General features: G+C 39.4%; 1 protein-coding gene across 2 annotated transcripts in view; it reads left to right on the top strand.

Annotated features, from left to right (window-relative positions):
* The window catches only part of GRM7 (glutamate metabotropic receptor 7), an 855283-nt gene extending 842582 nt beyond the window's left edge, over window positions 1-12701 (top strand). For both annotated transcript variants that reach the window (XM_027042528.2, XM_027042527.2), the window contains one exon: window positions 11498-12701. In XM_027042528.2, the coding sequence (XP_026898329.1) occupies window positions 11498-11547 (50 nt within the window). In that variant the 3' untranslated portion in view covers window positions 11548-12701. The remainder of the gene's footprint in view (window positions 1-11497) is intronic.
* Window positions 12702-19667: the final 6966 nt, after the last annotated feature.

The following is a 19667-nucleotide window of genomic DNA, read 5'->3' as shown; positions in this document are numbered from 1 at the left end:
AAATAAAAATAAAGCACCTTGAAATTCAGTTTTTTAATGTTAATGTCTTTGCTCATAAAAACTTTGTTAAATAAATCAACAAATTAAGTTACAAAATTAATAACAATAAAAAATGAATTTTCATCATCAAAGTTCTGATGTTGAAATTGACAACAGGTTTAGTTCTGAGTATGAGCTGGTCAGTTTCATACACTGTAGACGCCAATGTATGAAAGTTGACTGTTATATACTCAAGCTTTGCACTCAGTGCTCAGTTTAGCCACCAGGGAGTCTGGTCTATTAGACTGAGACCTTCCTTCAGGATGGGGAAATGACTTACTACATCTGTATCCCCAGCAACTAGTATTTAACACTTAGGAAACATTTGTTTTTTATTTGCTTTAAACTGAAGTTATGGCTGACTTCTGGGATCTGTAGCAGATTCCAATCCTTCTATCTTGCAAAGCCAGTATCCCAAAATATGCAGCCCATAGGATACTAAATCTTTACTCCTAGACAGAGCTTTCATTCTCAGGCTCTGTCTTTGGCCTACCAGCATAAGATGAATTGGATTCTAAGAAGGAAAGTTAAGGTTTCCTTCATCTCTTTTCTTTGCCTTGACCAGTAGTCCTGTTTAGTTTCCTCTCCTTGAGCCCTCTGAGTTCTCTGAGATCTATAGTCACATTAAAAGTAAACCCAACTGAACTTAACACCACTTTATTGTCATGTCACATATACCCCCTCATAAATTAAAAATCAGTCAAACAAACACACAGGGTATCTCTGGCCTCAAGGATGCTACCCATGACGATGGCCCTGAAGGCACTTTCCCGTGTTCTCCTGCCCAAGAGAACAAGGTGTTATTTAGGGTGTTGCTGGCACAATGAGATGCTTTCTCATTTAGAATCCCACTGTACTATTGTCTTGGAATTTCACTTACCACACACAGTTCTAATCACACCATCAACTGCTAGCTGATGTCTTAGCTTGTAACTACCACCCACCTCTTTCCCATTCTCAATCCATCCTTCAGGTTACTTTTGTAACATTCTCTCCTTTATTCAAATATTGGTGAACTTCTCACAGTTCAGCTTCATATCCATATGTTACCCTATATGTAACATAAAACATCATTGCCAATCTGAGATTAATCTCCCCAACCATCTTTCCCAGCATTCTTTCTTCTTTGCATGAACACTGTCCTCTTTCAACTCTCCACACTTTTTGCCTTTCTCTCCAAACCCTCAGCCTTTTCACAGAACAGGCCTTTGCCAATGTCATGTCCTCCACATGGAATGTTCTTAAATACATGTGCCCATGACTTCTGTGTCCCCTGCCCAAGACATGTCCACAATTTACTGTTCAAGACACACTTCCATATTCCCTCAACCTTCATACCTTCCTTGCATTTCTCAAGCAGTATTTTTCACCCCTTCTTCCTTGCACAAGTTTATGATGGCACCTTCTGCCATGTTGGAATTCTTCATGTGTACCCCCATTTCTGCTCACTCTCTTTAATTCCAGCCTTCCTGGCCTTTCTAATGCCAACCTCAGGGCTTTGCACCTGCTGTTCACTCTATGATTCAAGAATTTTCATAGTTTCTCTCTCATCTCCTTCAAATCTCTGCTCAAATGTCAGCCTTGCTGAACCTTAACTGTAACCCTTCTTAGGACAGCAACCTCAGCCTAATCTAGGTCTAGCCCCTTAGTCAACTTCTTTCATGGTGTTTAGGATTGCCTGACATCAGCATAGAGTTCATCCTTATTATTCGCAGGTTCTATATTTACAGACTCCCCCACTTTCTGAAAGTGATTTCTAACTCCAAAACCATTACTTGCTGCACTGTTACAGTCATTTGCAGATACATGCAGAATAGGGAAATTATTGAGTCACTGCACACATTCTCAGCTGAGGCTGAACAAGGTGATCTTCTGCCTTGTTTCAGTTCTAAGGGTGCCTTCTGTAGTCTGCTTAATACCCAAGTTTTATATTTTTGTGTTTCTGTGATTCACCATTTAAAATATACCCCCCCCAAAAAAAATAAAAAATAAAATAGCCCCCAAACATAGTGCTGAAGTCGTGTGTAGTGTTCTTGAGTTCAGGATGCATGTATTATTCAAACTTTGCTCAGCTATGAGTTATAATGCTGTTAGTCATGAGTTCAATGATAACCAATCAATAATATATATTATATATTATATAAGGTGTCTTCAAACAGAAAAAACAAAAACATAAATTAAGGTTATATCTTGATTGGTTGATAAAATGCTGTGGCCAGAGGCTCATAGGAACCTAACCCTGCATTTCCCCCAGGAGCAATGGTTCAGAATTCACCAATTCAGTGTTTATTGCAACTTTATAGAAGATAACAACAACAGAAAATGAGAAACAGCTGAATCTTTCTCTCCCCAAGATGATGTAAGCTCCATACAGTCAGAGGCTGTACTGAATGCTAACATGGCCACATTTCCCTGTCTGTAATAATGTTTGACACAAAGTAGGTGTTCAATAACTATGTGTTGAATCACACTGAAACAGGCATTGTTCAAAGTTAGAGAATATTTCCCCCTATCTTTGTGCCACTGGTTTTTAAACAAGCTACTATTAGCACACTTCAAGTTCTTAGTATTAGTGGAACAAAGAAAAAAGAAATGAATGAATGGACTATGAATCTCCTACCCCCAAACAGCAAGGCCTGGATTTATCAAGAGCTTTTCATCCAGGAACACTAAGTATTACTCTGCTACTATTTTGTCACTACTGCCTTATTCATAACATTATCCTTAAGACAAGCTTTCAGGCACAGCTTCAGTCTTGGATGCACCATTGGAATGCACTCATAATATGCTCCAGAATGCTCACATCCATAATATATTGAAATTGCAAAATACACAAAAGCCTTCAGTGCCCAGGCAGAGTGCATAAGAAAAAGTAGAAATCCTTAATGCAGTAATTTAGTCCATTCTTTTTATTTTTTCCTAAGGCAAAACATATACAGCCTCAATCAAACTACCCAGACAGATTTTAACTTGGCCACGCTTAAAGATGTTTCCAAACAGAGACTTAGTCTATTTGCTTCAAATACATCTAAGAACCACGTAAACCTCTTCTTGATGCTTTACATCTTAAAAAACAAATTAGATTTTTTAAAGAAACACTAGAATGTTCATTGACTATTTTCATGGCAGAATTGAAAATTGATTTCTCAATTTTAGCTAGGCTGTTTTAGGCCTCTGTGGATGCTAAAAGGGGAAAAAAAGAATGTTGTGATTTAAAACTTACAAATGAAATCTGAGAAGTTACAGCAGTTGTTAGCTTTGTATACAACAGCATCAAGTTGGATACTGAGGGAAAAAAAAGAGGTTGGCAAAGCCCCTGAAGTTCCCATGTATTTGGGGAGTCGGGGGGAGGGGAGACTCTCTTTCTCTACTAAGACCCTCCAAGAGCTGACAATGACTTCAGAGAGCAGAAGCTCTTCTATAGTGATTCATTCAGTAAGTACTGAGCACTTTGTATTACGCACTTACTAAGCACTAGGATGCTTAGTAATCCAGGGATTCTTCCATTCTTACATCTCCACTGCTAATGTGTGAGACACACAAGAGCAAAATGCAATGCACCCTGGCTGTGTGCAATATGGCAAAGGAGAAATATAGGGGCCATGAAAGAGTAGAGCAGGGGCACCTAGCTTGTCTGGGGGAGGTCAGGAAATGCTCCCTGAATTTAGTCACTTTGAGAAACTTTAAGGAGAACAAGGAACAGGAGGTAACCAGATTAGGAGACAGGTAATTAGCATTGTAGGGAGGAAACTCAAGTTGAAGATTATGCTTTAAAAGCACTGACAGTTCCCCATGGCCTCCTAAACACCACCGCCTTACTTGGCATTCAAGGCCTTTGACAAGAGACTCCTTTAGGAAGCTAGATAACCATAAGGATTGTGTCTTGTTCATCACTATTTCCTGTAGCTTGAATTTAATATGGTATCATACATATTTACTGAAGTAATTATCTGGACCCTCCTACCCCTTCATTCTTCAGTTCCAGAACTTTCTGATTCCCTTCCCCATGCACTTTAATGAGAATACAGTATGTACTTTTATATCACCTGCGTCCTTCCTATGTTTTCACATTCATCATCCAGATCAAATGCCCATTTCACTGGGCATTCACTGGGCAAAGCCTTCTCAGGCTTTGTACAATATACCTCCATCCAAGGAAGAGTTAATTAGCCCTTGTCAAATATCTTTAAGCACTTACCACAAGCATTGTAATCATTTCCCCAACTATAAAATCTATTAACAAAATGGACTACACCTGACTCCTTTCTTTGTCCCTGGTGAAAAATGGGGAAAGCACTTAGCACACTTTTTCTCAAGGATTTCTAGGATGCTGCTTCTCTATTTCCCTTGAACTGGATTACTATTTATTGTCTGCAAACATGGTAGACTGGTCCCAGCAGCTTCAATGCCCCATCATCCATTGAATGGTCTCCCTCATTCAACTCTGGTAAAGATACCAATTTGCTTTGGGGACTCCTCTCAATGTGAGTCTGACCTAAGATCTCCTGCCTCATCCTGATCATGCTACATAGGGGAAAAATTTTTTAAAAATTAAAAAAAAAATAAAGGAAATGCCAAGCCCTTGTTGATGGTACATGGCAGCCCTCTCTAAATGTTGTCAAATAATTCAAATATACAATGAATGAGAAGGGAACCAAACAGCTTGCAAACTTCCAAGCCTGTTTTTGCATAATTAGCATGTAGTAAAGTTACTGGTATTTAATCGATGCTAAATAATATTTTGTTAGATGGGCGGTTGGATATATGGACAGACATTCAGATTCTGGATCTTTGGTGACTAGATTAGAATTACTGGTGATTTGGAATCCTGATGTATTTAGCTGGTTGTATTTTCACCCCTGCTAAGCTATTTGTGTCAAGATGTCCAGCTACCTAACATAAAGACAAATACTTCAAAAATTCTGGTGGTAAGTTGTTGCAACACAGCTAGAGGTGGGGAAGAAAAGATAGAGAAAAGTCTCAGCTTTTCTTAGATCAGAGTTCAAATTACACAACTGTGAATACCTCATTTTTTGATAATCATATTCCCCATTCTTGGGTTTTGCATGTTTTTAGGGGGTGTAATTTACTACTCTTGGATGATACTCAATTTAAAAAAAAGATTTAGGAAAAATCATTAGAAAATTATTTTTTAATACAATATAGGAAGTTTACTAGTTTTGAAATCCTGAGTGAAAATTAACAACTGAAGGTAACATCAACTTATCTGCCAGTAAGTGGTGGGCTAAGGCCATTTACTTGATGAAACAAACAGGCAGGAAGCAGGCCAGTGACCACAGAACCAATTACTAGGAGTATTTCCTTTTGTTTTAGTAAACATAAACTCTAATATGAAGAATCTCTCCCACTTAAAGTATTTCTAACTAAACAACAACCGTGAATTATGATTGGCAGGTAAGCAATGCCTGGAAGAAAGGAGAGACACAGATATGGCTTAGGATGGGTTCATAGAAAAGTCAGTTTGAACCAAGTTCCATCAGGCAATAAACCAGTATTCCAGTTTGGTGAGCTTTACAAAGGACAAATATAGTAGGCAGGGCCAAAATTTAAGAAATAACCAAACCTACTTCCCAAAGTACATTCTTGTACAGTACCAAGGGATCCACTAAAAAGTGGGGAGAACGCTACACAATCAAATAAATTTGGAAAACAGTGCAAATAACATCACAGAGTTACAGGTGGCTGCCCAGAGACTTACTCTGGCCCCTGACCTCTTTCCGTTGACTTGCTAAAGGTTTTAATATAATTTTGAACTGTGCACTAAAAAAACAGGTATTTTTAATGCCTGGAAGAGAGCCTAATACAACATATGCGCTCAATAAATGAAAAATGAATTTTGAAAAGAAATTTCAAAAGAATAAAAAATGAATTTTTACCTAACAACACATAAGTACAGCTCCTCTTTTAGAAATGAAATATCTGGGGGCACCTGTGTGGCTCAGTGGGTTAAGCATCTGACTTGATTTTGGCCCAGGTCATGATCTCATGGTTCCTGGGACTGAGCCCCATATTGGGTTCTGTGCTGACAGTGTGGAACCTGCTTAGGATTTTCTCTCTCCCGATATCTCTCTGCTCCTCCCCTCCTCACACACTTATGAACTCTCTCAAAATAAATAAACTTAAAAAAATGAAATATCTGACTAAAGTAAGGTAACATCCTATAAATGATTATGCTGTTCAGATGGGGCATGCGTTTTCTAGTGGATCAGATTCCATGCTATTCCTTAACATCTTACATATGACCCACTTTGCTCATTTGTATTATACACCCAGCCCCTATAGGAGAATTCCCTCTTTGAGAATCACAAACCACATAATTGTAGTAACGGCACTGGAAGGCCCACACATGTCTATGTGCACATACAAACAAGTGTCTCAGATACATATGCAGAAATAAAGTTGCTGAGTCCATCATCTCTTCTAGGTATTTCCAAATGGTTCTTTCATGAAATTTTATCACTTTCCATTCCTACTAGTGTAGTCTAAGAATCCCCATTTCTTCCCAACCTCACCAGCAAATGGTATCAGTGCAAATACACCTTTTATTTTGTAATAGCTGGGGATGAAACGCTTTCTTACTATTAATTTCCACTTTTCTAATTTATGAGGTTGAGCCCTTTTTATGATTTTTTATCCACAAATCACCTTTACATATCTTCAATTCATTTTCTAAAAATTAGCTTGTCTTTTATTACTAATTGGTCTATGTTAAAAATTTTGTGTAACAATCCTTTGTCACTTAAATATATTGCAAATAATATCTCCTAGTTAATAGCTTTATAATTTAACTTTAGAAATGGTATTCGTTTTCAGATACCATTTATTCCAGCATTATTTGCTATTGAAAATAATTATAAAGTAAGTAGAGTCCACCAAATAAAAAGTGAATTACAGAAATCTTTGGTATATTTATAAAAGAAACTATATGGGGTGCCTGGGTGGCTCAGTGGGTTAAGTGTCCGATTTCAGTTCACGTCATGATCTTGGGGTTCATGGGGTTGAGCCCCGCGTCAGGCTCTGTGCTGACAGCTCAGCACCTGGAGCCTGCTTTGGATTCTGTGTCTCCCTCTCTCTGCCCCTGCCCCACTCATGCTTTTTCTCTGTCTCTCCCAAAAATAAACATTAAAAAATAAAAAAGAAGCTCTATAGTAACTCTGATTACCCAATCAACATAAATTAATATTAAAACAACAATGTTATATGAAAAACAAGTTGCAAATGGATATGCATGGAATGGCATTTTTTAAACAATTTAAAAAACACAAAGCAAAACTATCTCTAGTTTATGGGCGGCTACACAGACTGCAGCAGCATGAATCTCACTGGGACAGAGGCACACCAACATCAGAATAATAGCGTTGGTGGGAGGCAAGGAGGGAAGCCTGTCAAAGGGGAAGGGGAAGGAGGGGAGGCTTTGAGTGTGTTTTTATTTCCTATGGGTGGATGGAGAGGCACGTGAAGCAGAGATGTTAATACATTAATGTGTTATTTTCAAGGCTGTGATATATTATTGCCTACAATTTGTGTGGCTGTGTGAATCACTTCATAGACACTGATAGGTATACATATCTACATATACATTTAAATTTTAAAAACAGCTCACAGAAACATAGCATATTGTTAATGAACTATACAATTCCTTATTATTTAAAAAATATGGAAGAGAGAAAAGAGACCTATTTAATTTTATTCATTCAAAATTTTATATTTATTTATGTTTCCCATAATTCACTGTTGTGTATAATATCCACAAGACTCTTTTTCCTTTCCATTTTTTCCTTTTTTTTTTCTTCACTTCCTATAGTTGGGGTATTAAGTGTTCCATGGAACACACCTGAGAAATTAAGTATTTTGTGAGACCAACAGGCTTGGGAGAAACTCAAGGAAAAAAGCAGTTCACTCAAGTTAATGTCAAATTGTGTGTGATTTCGATAATACACCAAGAGTAAGTTGGAATGTCTAATGTTTTTTTAAGGAACAAAGCACTTCATTGCAAAAGCCTGTGTCCACAACACTGCCTCATAGTAAACATAAACTCTTTAAGAGAGCTTGCTTTGAAAACTACTGATGTAGGTAACTTTAAAAAATTTGAGAGGAACCATGCTATATGTTCCTAATGGTCCTTAAAACTTGTAACTTTACAAAAAAACAATTCTATTTTAAAATTTAAAAAGTTTATTTCCTTAGTAAGTATTTCACTGCACAAGTAAGCAATTATCTTTTCTAGGCCATAAACTACATTGCTATTCAAATAAATAGAATTATCAGACACCACAGGCACTTATCTTATTTACTCACAAGGCTAGAACATTTTAAAAATAAACATAATAATACATTGGACACTGCTTTGAAATGCATATAAATTGCCATTCTAGGACCTGCACAACTCCATCACCATTAGTTGCAATGATCTCCAGCTATTCTGCAAAGAAAGCATGAACTGAGGCTAATCATTTGTATAAAATGTTGCAATTTAAAAATAACTTTATGGGGGCACCTGGGTGGCTCAGTGGGTTAAGCGGTGAACTTTGGCTCAGGTCATGATCTTGTGGTCCACGAGTTCGAGCCCCATGTCGGGCTCTGTGTTGACAGCTCAGAGTCTGGAGCCTGCTTTACATTCTGTGCCTCCCTCTCTCTCCACCCCTCTCCTACTCATGCTCTGTGTCCCTCTCTCCCGCCCTCTCATTCACACAGAAAAAATAACCATTAAAAACAAATTTTGGGGGGCTCCTGGGTGGCCCAGTCGGTTGGGTGTCCAACTTCAGCTCAGGTCATGATCTCACCACTTGTGAGTTCGAGCCCCACGTTGGACTGTGTACTGACAGCTCAGAGCCTAGAGCCTGCTTCAAATGCTGTGTGTCCCTCTCTCTCTGACCCTCTCCCATTCACTCTCTTTCTCTCAAAAACAAATACATGTTAAAACAATAAAATTTTTATATAAAAAATAAAAATAAAAATACTGTCATGCATTATGTTACCAGATGAGAAAATGGAGTATTTCATACATTGATGCCATTAACAAACCACAGGGTGACAATTATCCTACCTATTTTACAAAGGCTCAGAGAAGTTCAGTGTCATTGGACTGGTCTAAGTCACACCTCAAGTAAGTAGGTGATAGAGCTAAATCAGAACCCGGGGCACGTGAGTCCAAATGAAGCATGGTCTTCCAACTATGATATGGAGAGCAAACTATAGATTCAAACATCAGCCTTCGTTTGGAATGCTGGTCCCTCTGAGCCTCAGACCTCTCCTATGTAAGGTGGCAATCATGAAAGCACTCATCTCAAGGCTTGCAAACACAAGAAGATAATCCATGACAAGCATCAGTAAATTTCCACCATTGTTATTATCACTTCAAAATTTTTACCGCAACGTGATGATAGTTTAATGCAAACCAATACTCAGCTGTGCAATGTAAGGGCAACATATTCTAACTTATTCTTTTGCTGAAGACTCTTCTGGAGAAATTGTATTTTAAAAAAACCTGTTTGAGGAATTTCAATTGTGTTTTGCTTTTTTCACTAGACAGTTATGCTTATAGGGAAAACAGTCACACAATAATCATACAATAGAGGTAGTCTCATGTATTTAGGTCATTTTAAGCCTCTGAGTTTTTCCTTTGATTTCCCCCCACTTTGTCCTGAGGATAGTTAGCATATTGGCATGTGATGAGGTAGGTCGTGGTTGTTTCTTGCACCTATCTGCTCCAAGTTTTCTTTCTAGCTATGACCCTGTAAATAGGCTTCAGAGTAAAGAAAATATTAAAAAAAATTTTTTTTAATGTTTATTTATTTTTGAGACAGAGAGACACAGAGCATTAGCCGGGGAGGAGCAGAGAAAAGAGGGAGACACAGAATCCTAAGCAGGCTCCAGGCTCCGAACCATCAGCATAGAGCCTGACGCGGGGCTCAAATTCACACACCACGAGATCATGACTTGTGCTAAAGTCATATGCTTAACCGACTGAGCCACCCAGGCACCCAAGAAAACATTTTTAGAAAGCTATTCTCTTTATACTCAAACTGAGCATATAAAAGAAGACAGTAAAGGTTGTAACAACAATGGGAACCTTCTTAGAATACTGGGGCATTGCTGATACCATACATTTATTGAGGATGCGGCATCCTGACCTGTCTCATGACCATATTTTCCAGAAGACCCTCCATTTCATAGCATTCATTTTTCCTATAATTTCTGTTAATAAATGCAATGTGATTTCATAAAGGAGTCTGAGTCTTCAAATCATAATTTGTCAGAACCAGAGTCTAAATTTTTAATCCAGAAAATCTGTCTTTTTGTATAGTGTACACATGCATGTATATATCAGTAAAATACTGGCTGCTTTACTTACTCAAAGTTCAGATACAAACTCTCTCTCAGTGTGTTATTGTGGCTTCTCCATTCTTCTAAATCCCTATATGAATCCCTACTTAAGAGTTTTTTAAGACTCTTGTTACTTGTTTGTATTAAATGAATAATACTATTTAGAATAAAAAACGTTAAGTAAAATAAGCCATCAGTAAATGCTCCCTGACAGTTAATTTGTGTCCAACAGAAGCTGATGTAAAACTTCTACCACTTAATAAATGAAGAACATGTCACAAAACAGCAATTATATTACTTGGTATTGAGAACTAAAGTATAAATCAGAGTCATACGTTGGGATCTTGGTGTCTTTGTTTCCAGCCCAAGAACAGGAAAGGGTCTGGCATATGGTAGGCAACTGATGTGTATCGAATGAATGAATGAATGAATGAATGAATGAATGAATGAGTAGAGTTGGGTCCCAGAATTACTGTGCCAAATAAGTAATTTATCCCACATTTAAGGAAAACAATGTAATGCATCCATGTTGAGATTAAAGTGAGCCTCAGATTTTGATGGAAATTGTTCCACAAATTACATTTACAACTTACTGATGAAAACTCTATGAAAATCAGTCAACAGTAATTTGATTGTGTGACTCCTAACTGAACAAGACACTCTGGTTGACCTAATCTTTAGTCAACCAACATTAATTTCAGTGACCCAGGACAGACCTTTCCCAAGCAAAAACCATTTTTTATGAGAAGGTCTGGGAGAAGATTACACAACAAAATATACTGCAACATGGGTAGGCTCTTTAAGCTTAAGGTTGGCTAATTAGAAAGCATGGCATCCACTATTAATTTACTAACCATTATAAACCATAAAGAGGGAGGTTGGAGACATCTCAGAATAAAGAACACAGATGGTTTGAGAATTGCTGGACACTGCAGATTTTAGTAGACAAAACCTTAGAAAGAGTCATAGGAATCCAAAGTGATTTGTGTGTTCCTTAGTGGTGCATTGTTCCTTCTTGACTTTGCACCCAGGTCCTTCTGGATCTAAATCTGTTTCTACCTTTGCAAACAAGGTCATTGCTACAACTGACCCTTTTACATTTTTCTTTCAGGCCCTGCTGCAAAAAAGAAGTATGTCAGTTATAATAACCTGGTTATCTAACCTGTTTCATTCCATGGAACCATGGAAGAGGAAGACCCTCAGTTATTTTGTCACCCAACCTGGCATAGGACTCTTTTGGTCCTGCCCGCTGCCCATCACTGGAGGAGCATCCCCGGCCAGGAGACCAACGTTAGAGGATCGAAGTGTCCTACACAGCTGCTTTATGAAATATTCTTACTTTATCTTGGCTTAATAAGTCACTGGCATCAGCACTGCCAACTCGGCTGCAATTTTGGACCTTCCCTACCACAGGGAGTGTTGAGACTCAAGTCCCACCCAGGCTCTTTAGGATGAACCATCGAGAGCCACAGTGAACGTTTTGGGGCTGACTTGTCTTTCTACGTATGTACTTCCAGACTGCAAGGTTTTGAAATTTTCTGTACAGTTTGTGAGGACTTTTGCACTTTGCCATCTGATGTTGTACCTTGGTTCACTGTTTGTTTTCGAATGCCTTGTTTCCATAGAGCCCTATTCTCTCAGACGGCAGAATATTTGGAAAAATTTTTAAACAATTCAAATGTTAAAAAGATCTCGGCAGACTAAAAGAAAAAAAAACAAAAGAAAGAAATTAAAACCACATATGTAATGACTGTATAATTATGATTATAGTACCACTGCAAATCATGTTATTTTTTTAACACAAAAAAGGTATTTAAAGACCAAAAACTGTGCTGAGAAAGTATGCCCCACCCACCTATCTTTGGTATAAGGATAGGTCACATGAAAGGAAGGTATTGGCTGAACTGAATAGAGGTCTTCATCTTTGGAATGCATGCCAGTAATGTATTTTACAGTACATGTTAATAATTTACGTTCAATATTTGTATTTGTGTTCTCTTTTGTTATTTTAATTAAGGTAAATGGATATTTTGCAATAATTTTAATAATGATTAAGCTATTTGAAGAAAAGAATATGGATTTTTCATGTCTTGAGGTTTTGTTCATGCCCCCCTATGACTGACCAGTGTGATAAGGACTTTAAAAAAAAGCATGTATGTTTTTTACTGTTTGTAATAAGTACTTTCGTTAATCTTGCTGCTTATGTGCCAATTTAGTGGAAAAACACCCTTGCTGAAAAACTCCCCCTTTCCATTCTCTTTCAATTCTGTGATATTGTCCAAGAATGTACCAATAAAATTCTTTGGTTAACTTTTTTATTTCCTGAAATAAATATTTTTAGTTGTTTATCCCCTTTTAGTTATATAGCTTATTTCATGAAATCTTAAGTTTAGGGAACACTGTGAACAACCAAAGTTGTGAAAGAAATAAGCCTTCACTCACAAGTCCTATCTGAAATGCATAGATAAATCCAGAGACGCTAAATGCTCTCCTAAAAAAAAAAAAGGAGCTAGCACAAAGCCCATGCATTTTGTCTCCTTATAAGTGAAATTGAGACCTGAGAACCCTCAGACATTGACTCAGTAAGTTACTCACCAAAAATAGTCAAAGTGTCAGAGGGAAGAGAAAATAAAGAAATACTAGCTTCAATAAACAATTTGGGGGCAAATGAGTGAAAAGATGAAAGTCTCTGTGAAACTTAACCAAAGAACCTAAGTAAAGATTTTTACAACAATGCATTTGTCTGTACTTACCAACAAATATGGTAGCCATGTTGTCAGCAAGATTAAGACTTGGGGTTTCCCAAAGTCAAATGTGGGAAATACCCTCACAATAACTTGGGTGTCAGGATCACAAAAGAATGTCAGTTTACAGAGGGTGATTTTTGTCCTTAGCACTCAGGGTAGGGCCCCAAAATACATTTAAATGGATTTAAATGGCCCATTGTGGATCTACTTGTGACTAATTTTCTACAGTCACTGAACTCCACTAACCTCTTGCTGCTTAGCCCACGCAATGTGTACACAAAGACTAGAAACCTTATTTCAGGATCACGCTAAGAAAAATTAAAATACCACCCACTTTTTTCCTAGCCCTTAAACACCCTTCAAGCAATAGACCAATGAGATAAAAAGTTAATCACAGCAGGTAGGAGTTTTGGATCATCCACACTTTCAAGTTGTAGAGCCAAACAATCCAGGGTGAGAGCTGGCTCCCCTCCAGCTAGCTATCCTGGGGAAAGTTATGGAAACATTCTGAATGCTCCATTTCCTCCAGCAGAAAACAAGTTAATACTACTACATATTTCATAGACTTAGGAGGATTAAGAGAAAAGGAAAAAATCCATGCAAAGGGCTTAGAGCACTGCTTGGCACTCGGTTAACTTGCCACGTGTGTTAGCTAGCATCCGCACCACCATGGCTGTTACATTTTGTCTTAAAAATAAAATTAAGTGCACAGTGCTTTCTCATTCCAGACATGCAAACACAATCTGTAAAACAGCACATGGGAAAGTCAAGCTGACTTTGGGCCACGTAGAAGAAATGATTTCTTTCACCAAGAAATTGCAAGAGCCTTTCCAAAAGATTCCAACATATAAGCAAGAGTGCAGGGGAAATAACAAAAGCCCTTTACTTAGGATTGCCAAGAGCTCCTGCCAAGGACCTTTACTCTGGCCCAGGATCCTCAGCATAGAATTGAAATAACAGTGATGGAGATAATGACAAGGATAAAAATTAAAGCTTCTATAGTACTATAAGGAATTGTTATATACATTACATATATATATATACATACACTAAATATATATTGTTTACTTCATATGCCTTATATACCTCATGGATGTCATACGCATTACAATGCATACTAATCCTCAGAAGGCAGTTCTAATCATGTTCCAGAAACTCCATCCCCAACCCAGTAGCTAAGTTGAAATGTGTCTCTAGCCCTAGGACAGATGTAATAGAAAGTGTTCCAATAGCAGGGCAGCAGAATGAATGCACTCCCCTCCAGGACCCGGTGCTCTTTCCCAAATACCAGCTATTCTCTTGCCCAGCACCATCCCCCCACCCCCCTGCACAGCCACATGACTCCACTTTCTCATGTATATTTCCAGTTTCTTAAACATCAGGATATCAGATGTCTTTTCAGAGCTAATCTAAAGGAACAGTGCTCCCCTCCCACCCCCATCACAGTGAATCCACTGACCTGCTTTATTCATTTCTGCATTATTCATGACGTGACTTTTTAGATTTGCTTCTTTGTCTTTGCTAGTCCTGCTGAGGTTTTAGGGGTAATAGTGGGGTCTGGAGCCAACGACCAAGAAAGAATTCTTGAAGATGTCTTTGGTGCCAAAAGGTGATTTTATTGAAGCACAGGGAGAGGACTGGTGGGCAGGTAGAGCTGCCCAGGGACCATGAGGAGAGACTTCTTAAATACTATGGAATTGGGGGAGGTACAGTCCAGGGAAAGTTCCCAGTGAGATGTTCATATGCTAAAGAAGACTCCCGGGATACTGGAGGCCTAGCTGTTGTCATGTTGTTTTCCCTCCAGCAAAGCATTAGCATCAAGACAGTAGGGAGTTTCTGAAGAAACAGTATTTGCCAGTGGGCTGCAGGTTATAAAGAAATTTATTTCTGCCATTTCCTTCTGCCTTTGTTTCCAACATCACTATGAAAGGGTGATGGAGAAGAGTCCTGCAAGACTACAAACTCTATCAGTTAACTATTTGTTTTTCTTCTTTCCTCCCTTCTTGGGCAGGATTATCACACATATCCCACCTGGAGTTAGGGAGGAGGTATTTGTGGCCTGTCAGCTTGTCTTATGCTTTCTCATCAGGTCCTTTCTTCAGTGAGAACTAGGAGAAAAGATAGATTGTCTGGTTTGTTCTCTGTAGTATCCCAGCACTCCAGACAAGGTTTGGCAAGGAGTAGGCACTCCCTGAGTATTTGTAAAGCAGTCAGGGAAAGGAAGCATGAATGGCTGAAGGTTAAGAGTGGGAGAAGAGGGGAAACAGTGGGAGAACAGTGGGAAAGAGGATGGAGGAAACATGCTGGTGGCTGCAGCAGCCTTGGTGGCAGAGGGGCTGGAGCTGGGTCTTTAAGGACAGGTAAGGGGCGCCTGGGTGGCTCAGTTGGTTGGACATCCATCTTCAGCCTAGGTCATGATCTTGTGGTCTGTGAGTTCAAGCCCCATGTCAGGCTCTGTGTTGACAGTCTGGAGCCTGCTTCTGATTCTGTCTCCCTCTCTCTCTGCCCCTCTCCTGCTCATGCTCTTTCTCTCTCTCTCAAAGATAAATAAAGATGAAAGAAAAGTTTAAGGACAGGTAAGACCCAGGGGATCCAGATGAACAAATAGGTGAGATGTGAACATTAGGGCTCATCCTCAGCAGTAAAGGACAGAACTATCACTCTGGCATAGTGCTTCCTTTTGTCAGAATGTGAACCAGTCTTCTTAGAAAGTGAAGTGAGAACTTGATACAGATAACTGGATATTCTCTATCAGAAGCTGTTTTATCCGGGCACCTGGGTTGCTCAGTTGGTTGAGCATCAGAGTCTTGATTTCAGCTCAAGTTTCATCTTGTGGATGGTTCATGGGTTTGAGTCCCACATCGGGCTCTACGTTGACAGTCAGTGCAGAACCTGCTTGGGATTCTCTCCCTCTCTGTCCCTCCCCAGCTTGTCTCTCTCTCAAAATAAATAACCTTTTACATAATAATTCTACAAAAACAAAACAAAAGGCAAAACACCTCTGTCATCTGAAAGAGGAGGGGACGAATGGCGGCACAAGGGAGATGAAGTAACAGGAAAGTACTGGATTTAGAATCACAACTCCTAGGTCAAAGCACATTTTGGATGGGTCATCTCAGGCATCCCACACACCTGTGCATTCTTCCCATCTTCATTCTTGTCATATCAACACGACATGGATTCAAGCCTTTGCATCCATCAGACCACTCTTTAAGAACCTGTTCCAAATGTTAACTTCACGATCAAAATGTGTTAACCAATAACCTGCAACAGCTGGGAGGGGGGTGGCTGGGGTCCAAGGGGAGACTTCAGCATGAAGAATGATTCAGTTGTCACATGTGTCAGCATGATTCATGCCTAAGATATCCAGCAGTGCCTTTGGCCACCACTTCACACAAACAAACTCAAGTAGGAGACTCCAATAGATAAAATCCCTCAATCCCTCCTCCAGTTGGTACTGTTGTATTATCTCTTATTTGACATTTTTCTTTTTCTTTTTAAAGTTTGCTTATTTTGAGAGAGACCGCAAGAGTGAGAGTGGGGGAAGGGCAGAGAGAATCCTGACATTTTTTCTTGTGTAAATTATCCTTTTGTCAAATTTACTTTATCATGCCCTCAAATGAATGTCTGTTTAGATCCTGATACTCTTATCTGTATTCTAGCCTTCCAACTGCCATGGTAGTGATAAATCTGCTTAGTAACTCTCAGCCAAGGTAGTGATAATATTCTGGAGAATGCTAGAGACTAGAGCAGGGCATTGGCGGCTTCTACCAGAGACCCATGGTGAGGCTGACCTTGGTGCATTAATCAGCATTAGGTAGATGGATATAGATACAGTCATTGCTCTAATTAGAAATCCCTCAAAACTGCAGGAACAATCGTCCTGTGTTGTTTTCTCTTGCCCAACAAAAAATAACAAGAAATGAACCAAAGCTAAGGGCATTTGTGATGCCTTGTGAAAATCAACACACCTATATCCACGTTGTTTCTCTGACTCTCTGTCACAAAACCTCAGACAGACCAACAATCCTATCACTTCATGAACCATGAATGACTTCTAGGGCTGTCTTTTTTTTTTTCCCTAAGTATGGAAAATAAGACATCGACTTCATTATCTTCCCTGCAATCCTTCCATGGACTCAAATCAAGCTCCTAAGTTATTCCTAAGGCCATCCGCATGTGAAGTTCTGGCCGTGTTGTACCACCTCCAGACTCCGGGCACACTCTGAATCCCCAGGACTCCTCGAGGGCAGAGGAGAGCATGGAGCATGGCTTGGAACCTATAGCACAACACAGTCTGCTTACACCCTCAAACTCATCACCACAGTGGGGGATCACACAGTGGTTGCCAACTCTGATGTTGACCTATTGGATTTATTTTGTTTGGCTAATGAATAACTCAAGCATTGTCAAAAGAGGTGTGGGCAATTCAAGCACCTAAGACTTACAGCATACCTGTTCCATTCACATGGCCTTCCTGGCATCTGTCTTTCTTTGACCCCAAACCTTCACTATGCTTCCTGTCCCACATGCCAATGTGTTTATCCTGGCTTTTCTTGTCTCACACTTTTCCTGTTTACAATGAAATTAGTAAATCAATCAAGTTGAGGCAAGGTACAAATTCTGATTTCTAATTCCTTTAACTTTTGTTAACATTTGTCTTAGACAAATGCTTCCAAACATTAATGTGTCTTTAAATCAACTGGGGATCTTATTAAAAATGCAGATTCTGATTCAGCAGGAAGGTCCTAGGTTCTGCATTTCTAATAAGCTCCTTGGGGATATGATGGTACTGCTGGTACCTGAATTGGAGTTTGGTTCTCAACCCTGACTGCATATTCAGTTCACTAAGGGCATTTAAAATATACCCATAGCAAGAACTACCCCCCCCCCATAAAGAGTCCATTTTATTTAGTCTGGGGTAAAGCTTGGGCATTTTGTTTTTTCTCCACATGCTTCCCATGTGTAGGGTGGGAGATTAATGTTCTTAATGGGTCTTGGAACTTAGCATAAGAATTCCCTGGAGGCAATTCTAAAGCACACAATGCTGGGCCCCTGCCCCTCTCACCCCCAACCAGAGTTTTATCTCTGTAGGTCCAGGGTGGGAAGTCATAGTTTGCAATTCTAACACTTTCCCAGGTGATGCTGATGCTGCTGGTCCAGGGGCCATACTTTGAGAACCACTGGGCAAGTCTAAACAACCAAATTACTTTTTCTGTATTCTGGCTTTGCTCACAACAAAAGGTTAAAACAAGCAAAAGACTCTTTTTCAGCTCTAACTCATTTTGCACACCTCCATTCATTCTGGACTTTAGGCTTCAAACATTACCTTTGTAGGTTTCCATCACTGTTCTGCAGTGGTCTGCATTTGCCCATCTTCCAGCTTTTGCATAAATTGATTGAAACCCAACTCACTGGAAGGTTTGCTATATACCTACATTTGTCTCTTTAAATCACTTATCTCTCCTTTTCTGGGTTCGTGACCAGAGATTCAGAATTCTGTTTCTAAATGTATTCTGCTGTTAGTTCAGCAGATTTGAGTTCATTACAACATTTTGACGTTTTGAAATTCATCTCTCCAAAGCCTCATCTGCCTACTTGGCTATGAGCAGACTGGCTTAGATGCTGAGATGACATTGGTGCTTTCTTTTAAGTGTCTTCTTTACCAGGTCTTCCTTGCTGATCTGAATTTGGTTCAGAAAAGCATTATTTTCTCTTCACTGGCCCTTTACTGTTTTAATAGGCAATAGTAGAGAATTCAATCAACCGATAATTTGAGCACCTGCTATATACTAGGCACTGTCTCAATTCTTGGGGACACAGCAGTAAGAAGCCAAATCACATGCCCTCGAGAAGCTTGCATTCTAGGTAAGGTGTCAAGCATTTCGAAGATACTGCAATTTCGTCCAGAGGTGGCCTATTCAGGATGTACAACCAGATTCAGAGTCGAACACTCCAACCCAAATCTGTACTTCTCCCACTGCTCTTTTTCCTTTTCCTCCACTGCTATCCCCCACTTCTACTTAAAAAAAATTGGACATGCTGACTCTTTATTTTGCTTGCTGTTTGTTTTATTGTCCTGTGGGCTCCAAGCAGGCAGATCCCCAGCTGTGTACACACCTGGTTCCATAGTTGAGAACCTGCATTTGCCTCTCAATTGCAGGGACCTATTCACTACAATGAAGGGAAATCCTAGGGAGAAATTATTCTAACTTTGAGTCAGGCAGCCAGTTAGCAGCATCCATTGTTAGAGTAACTGGCACTTTTTTTTTAACCTTCTCCTTTGAACAAATGACTCTCCAGCCAGCTCTGCATCTGGCTACTTAGCTAGACAATGACAAAGTCTATCTTGGTGACTGTCATCCTCCCAGCGAACATTTACTACCAGGGAAATTGTGTCAGGCAAATCACACTGGTCTTTGAGCTGAGGGGGCAGGACTGCCCTTAGCTACTACCCAGACATTGTGAAGAGCCAGCTTAGAGATAAGTTCATTAGGCACTTGGTTTGTGCTCAGCACTGTGGTAAGCAATTCA

The sequence above is a fragment of the Acinonyx jubatus genome, chromosome A2, assembly GCF_027475565.1.
Source record: "Acinonyx jubatus isolate Ajub_Pintada_27869175 chromosome A2, VMU_Ajub_asm_v1.0, whole genome shotgun sequence".
NCBI lineage: Eukaryota > Metazoa > Chordata > Mammalia > Carnivora > Felidae > Acinonyx > Acinonyx jubatus.
The sequence above is the reverse complement of the archived record's forward strand: the minus strand, read 5'-3'. Positions and strand labels throughout refer to the sequence as shown.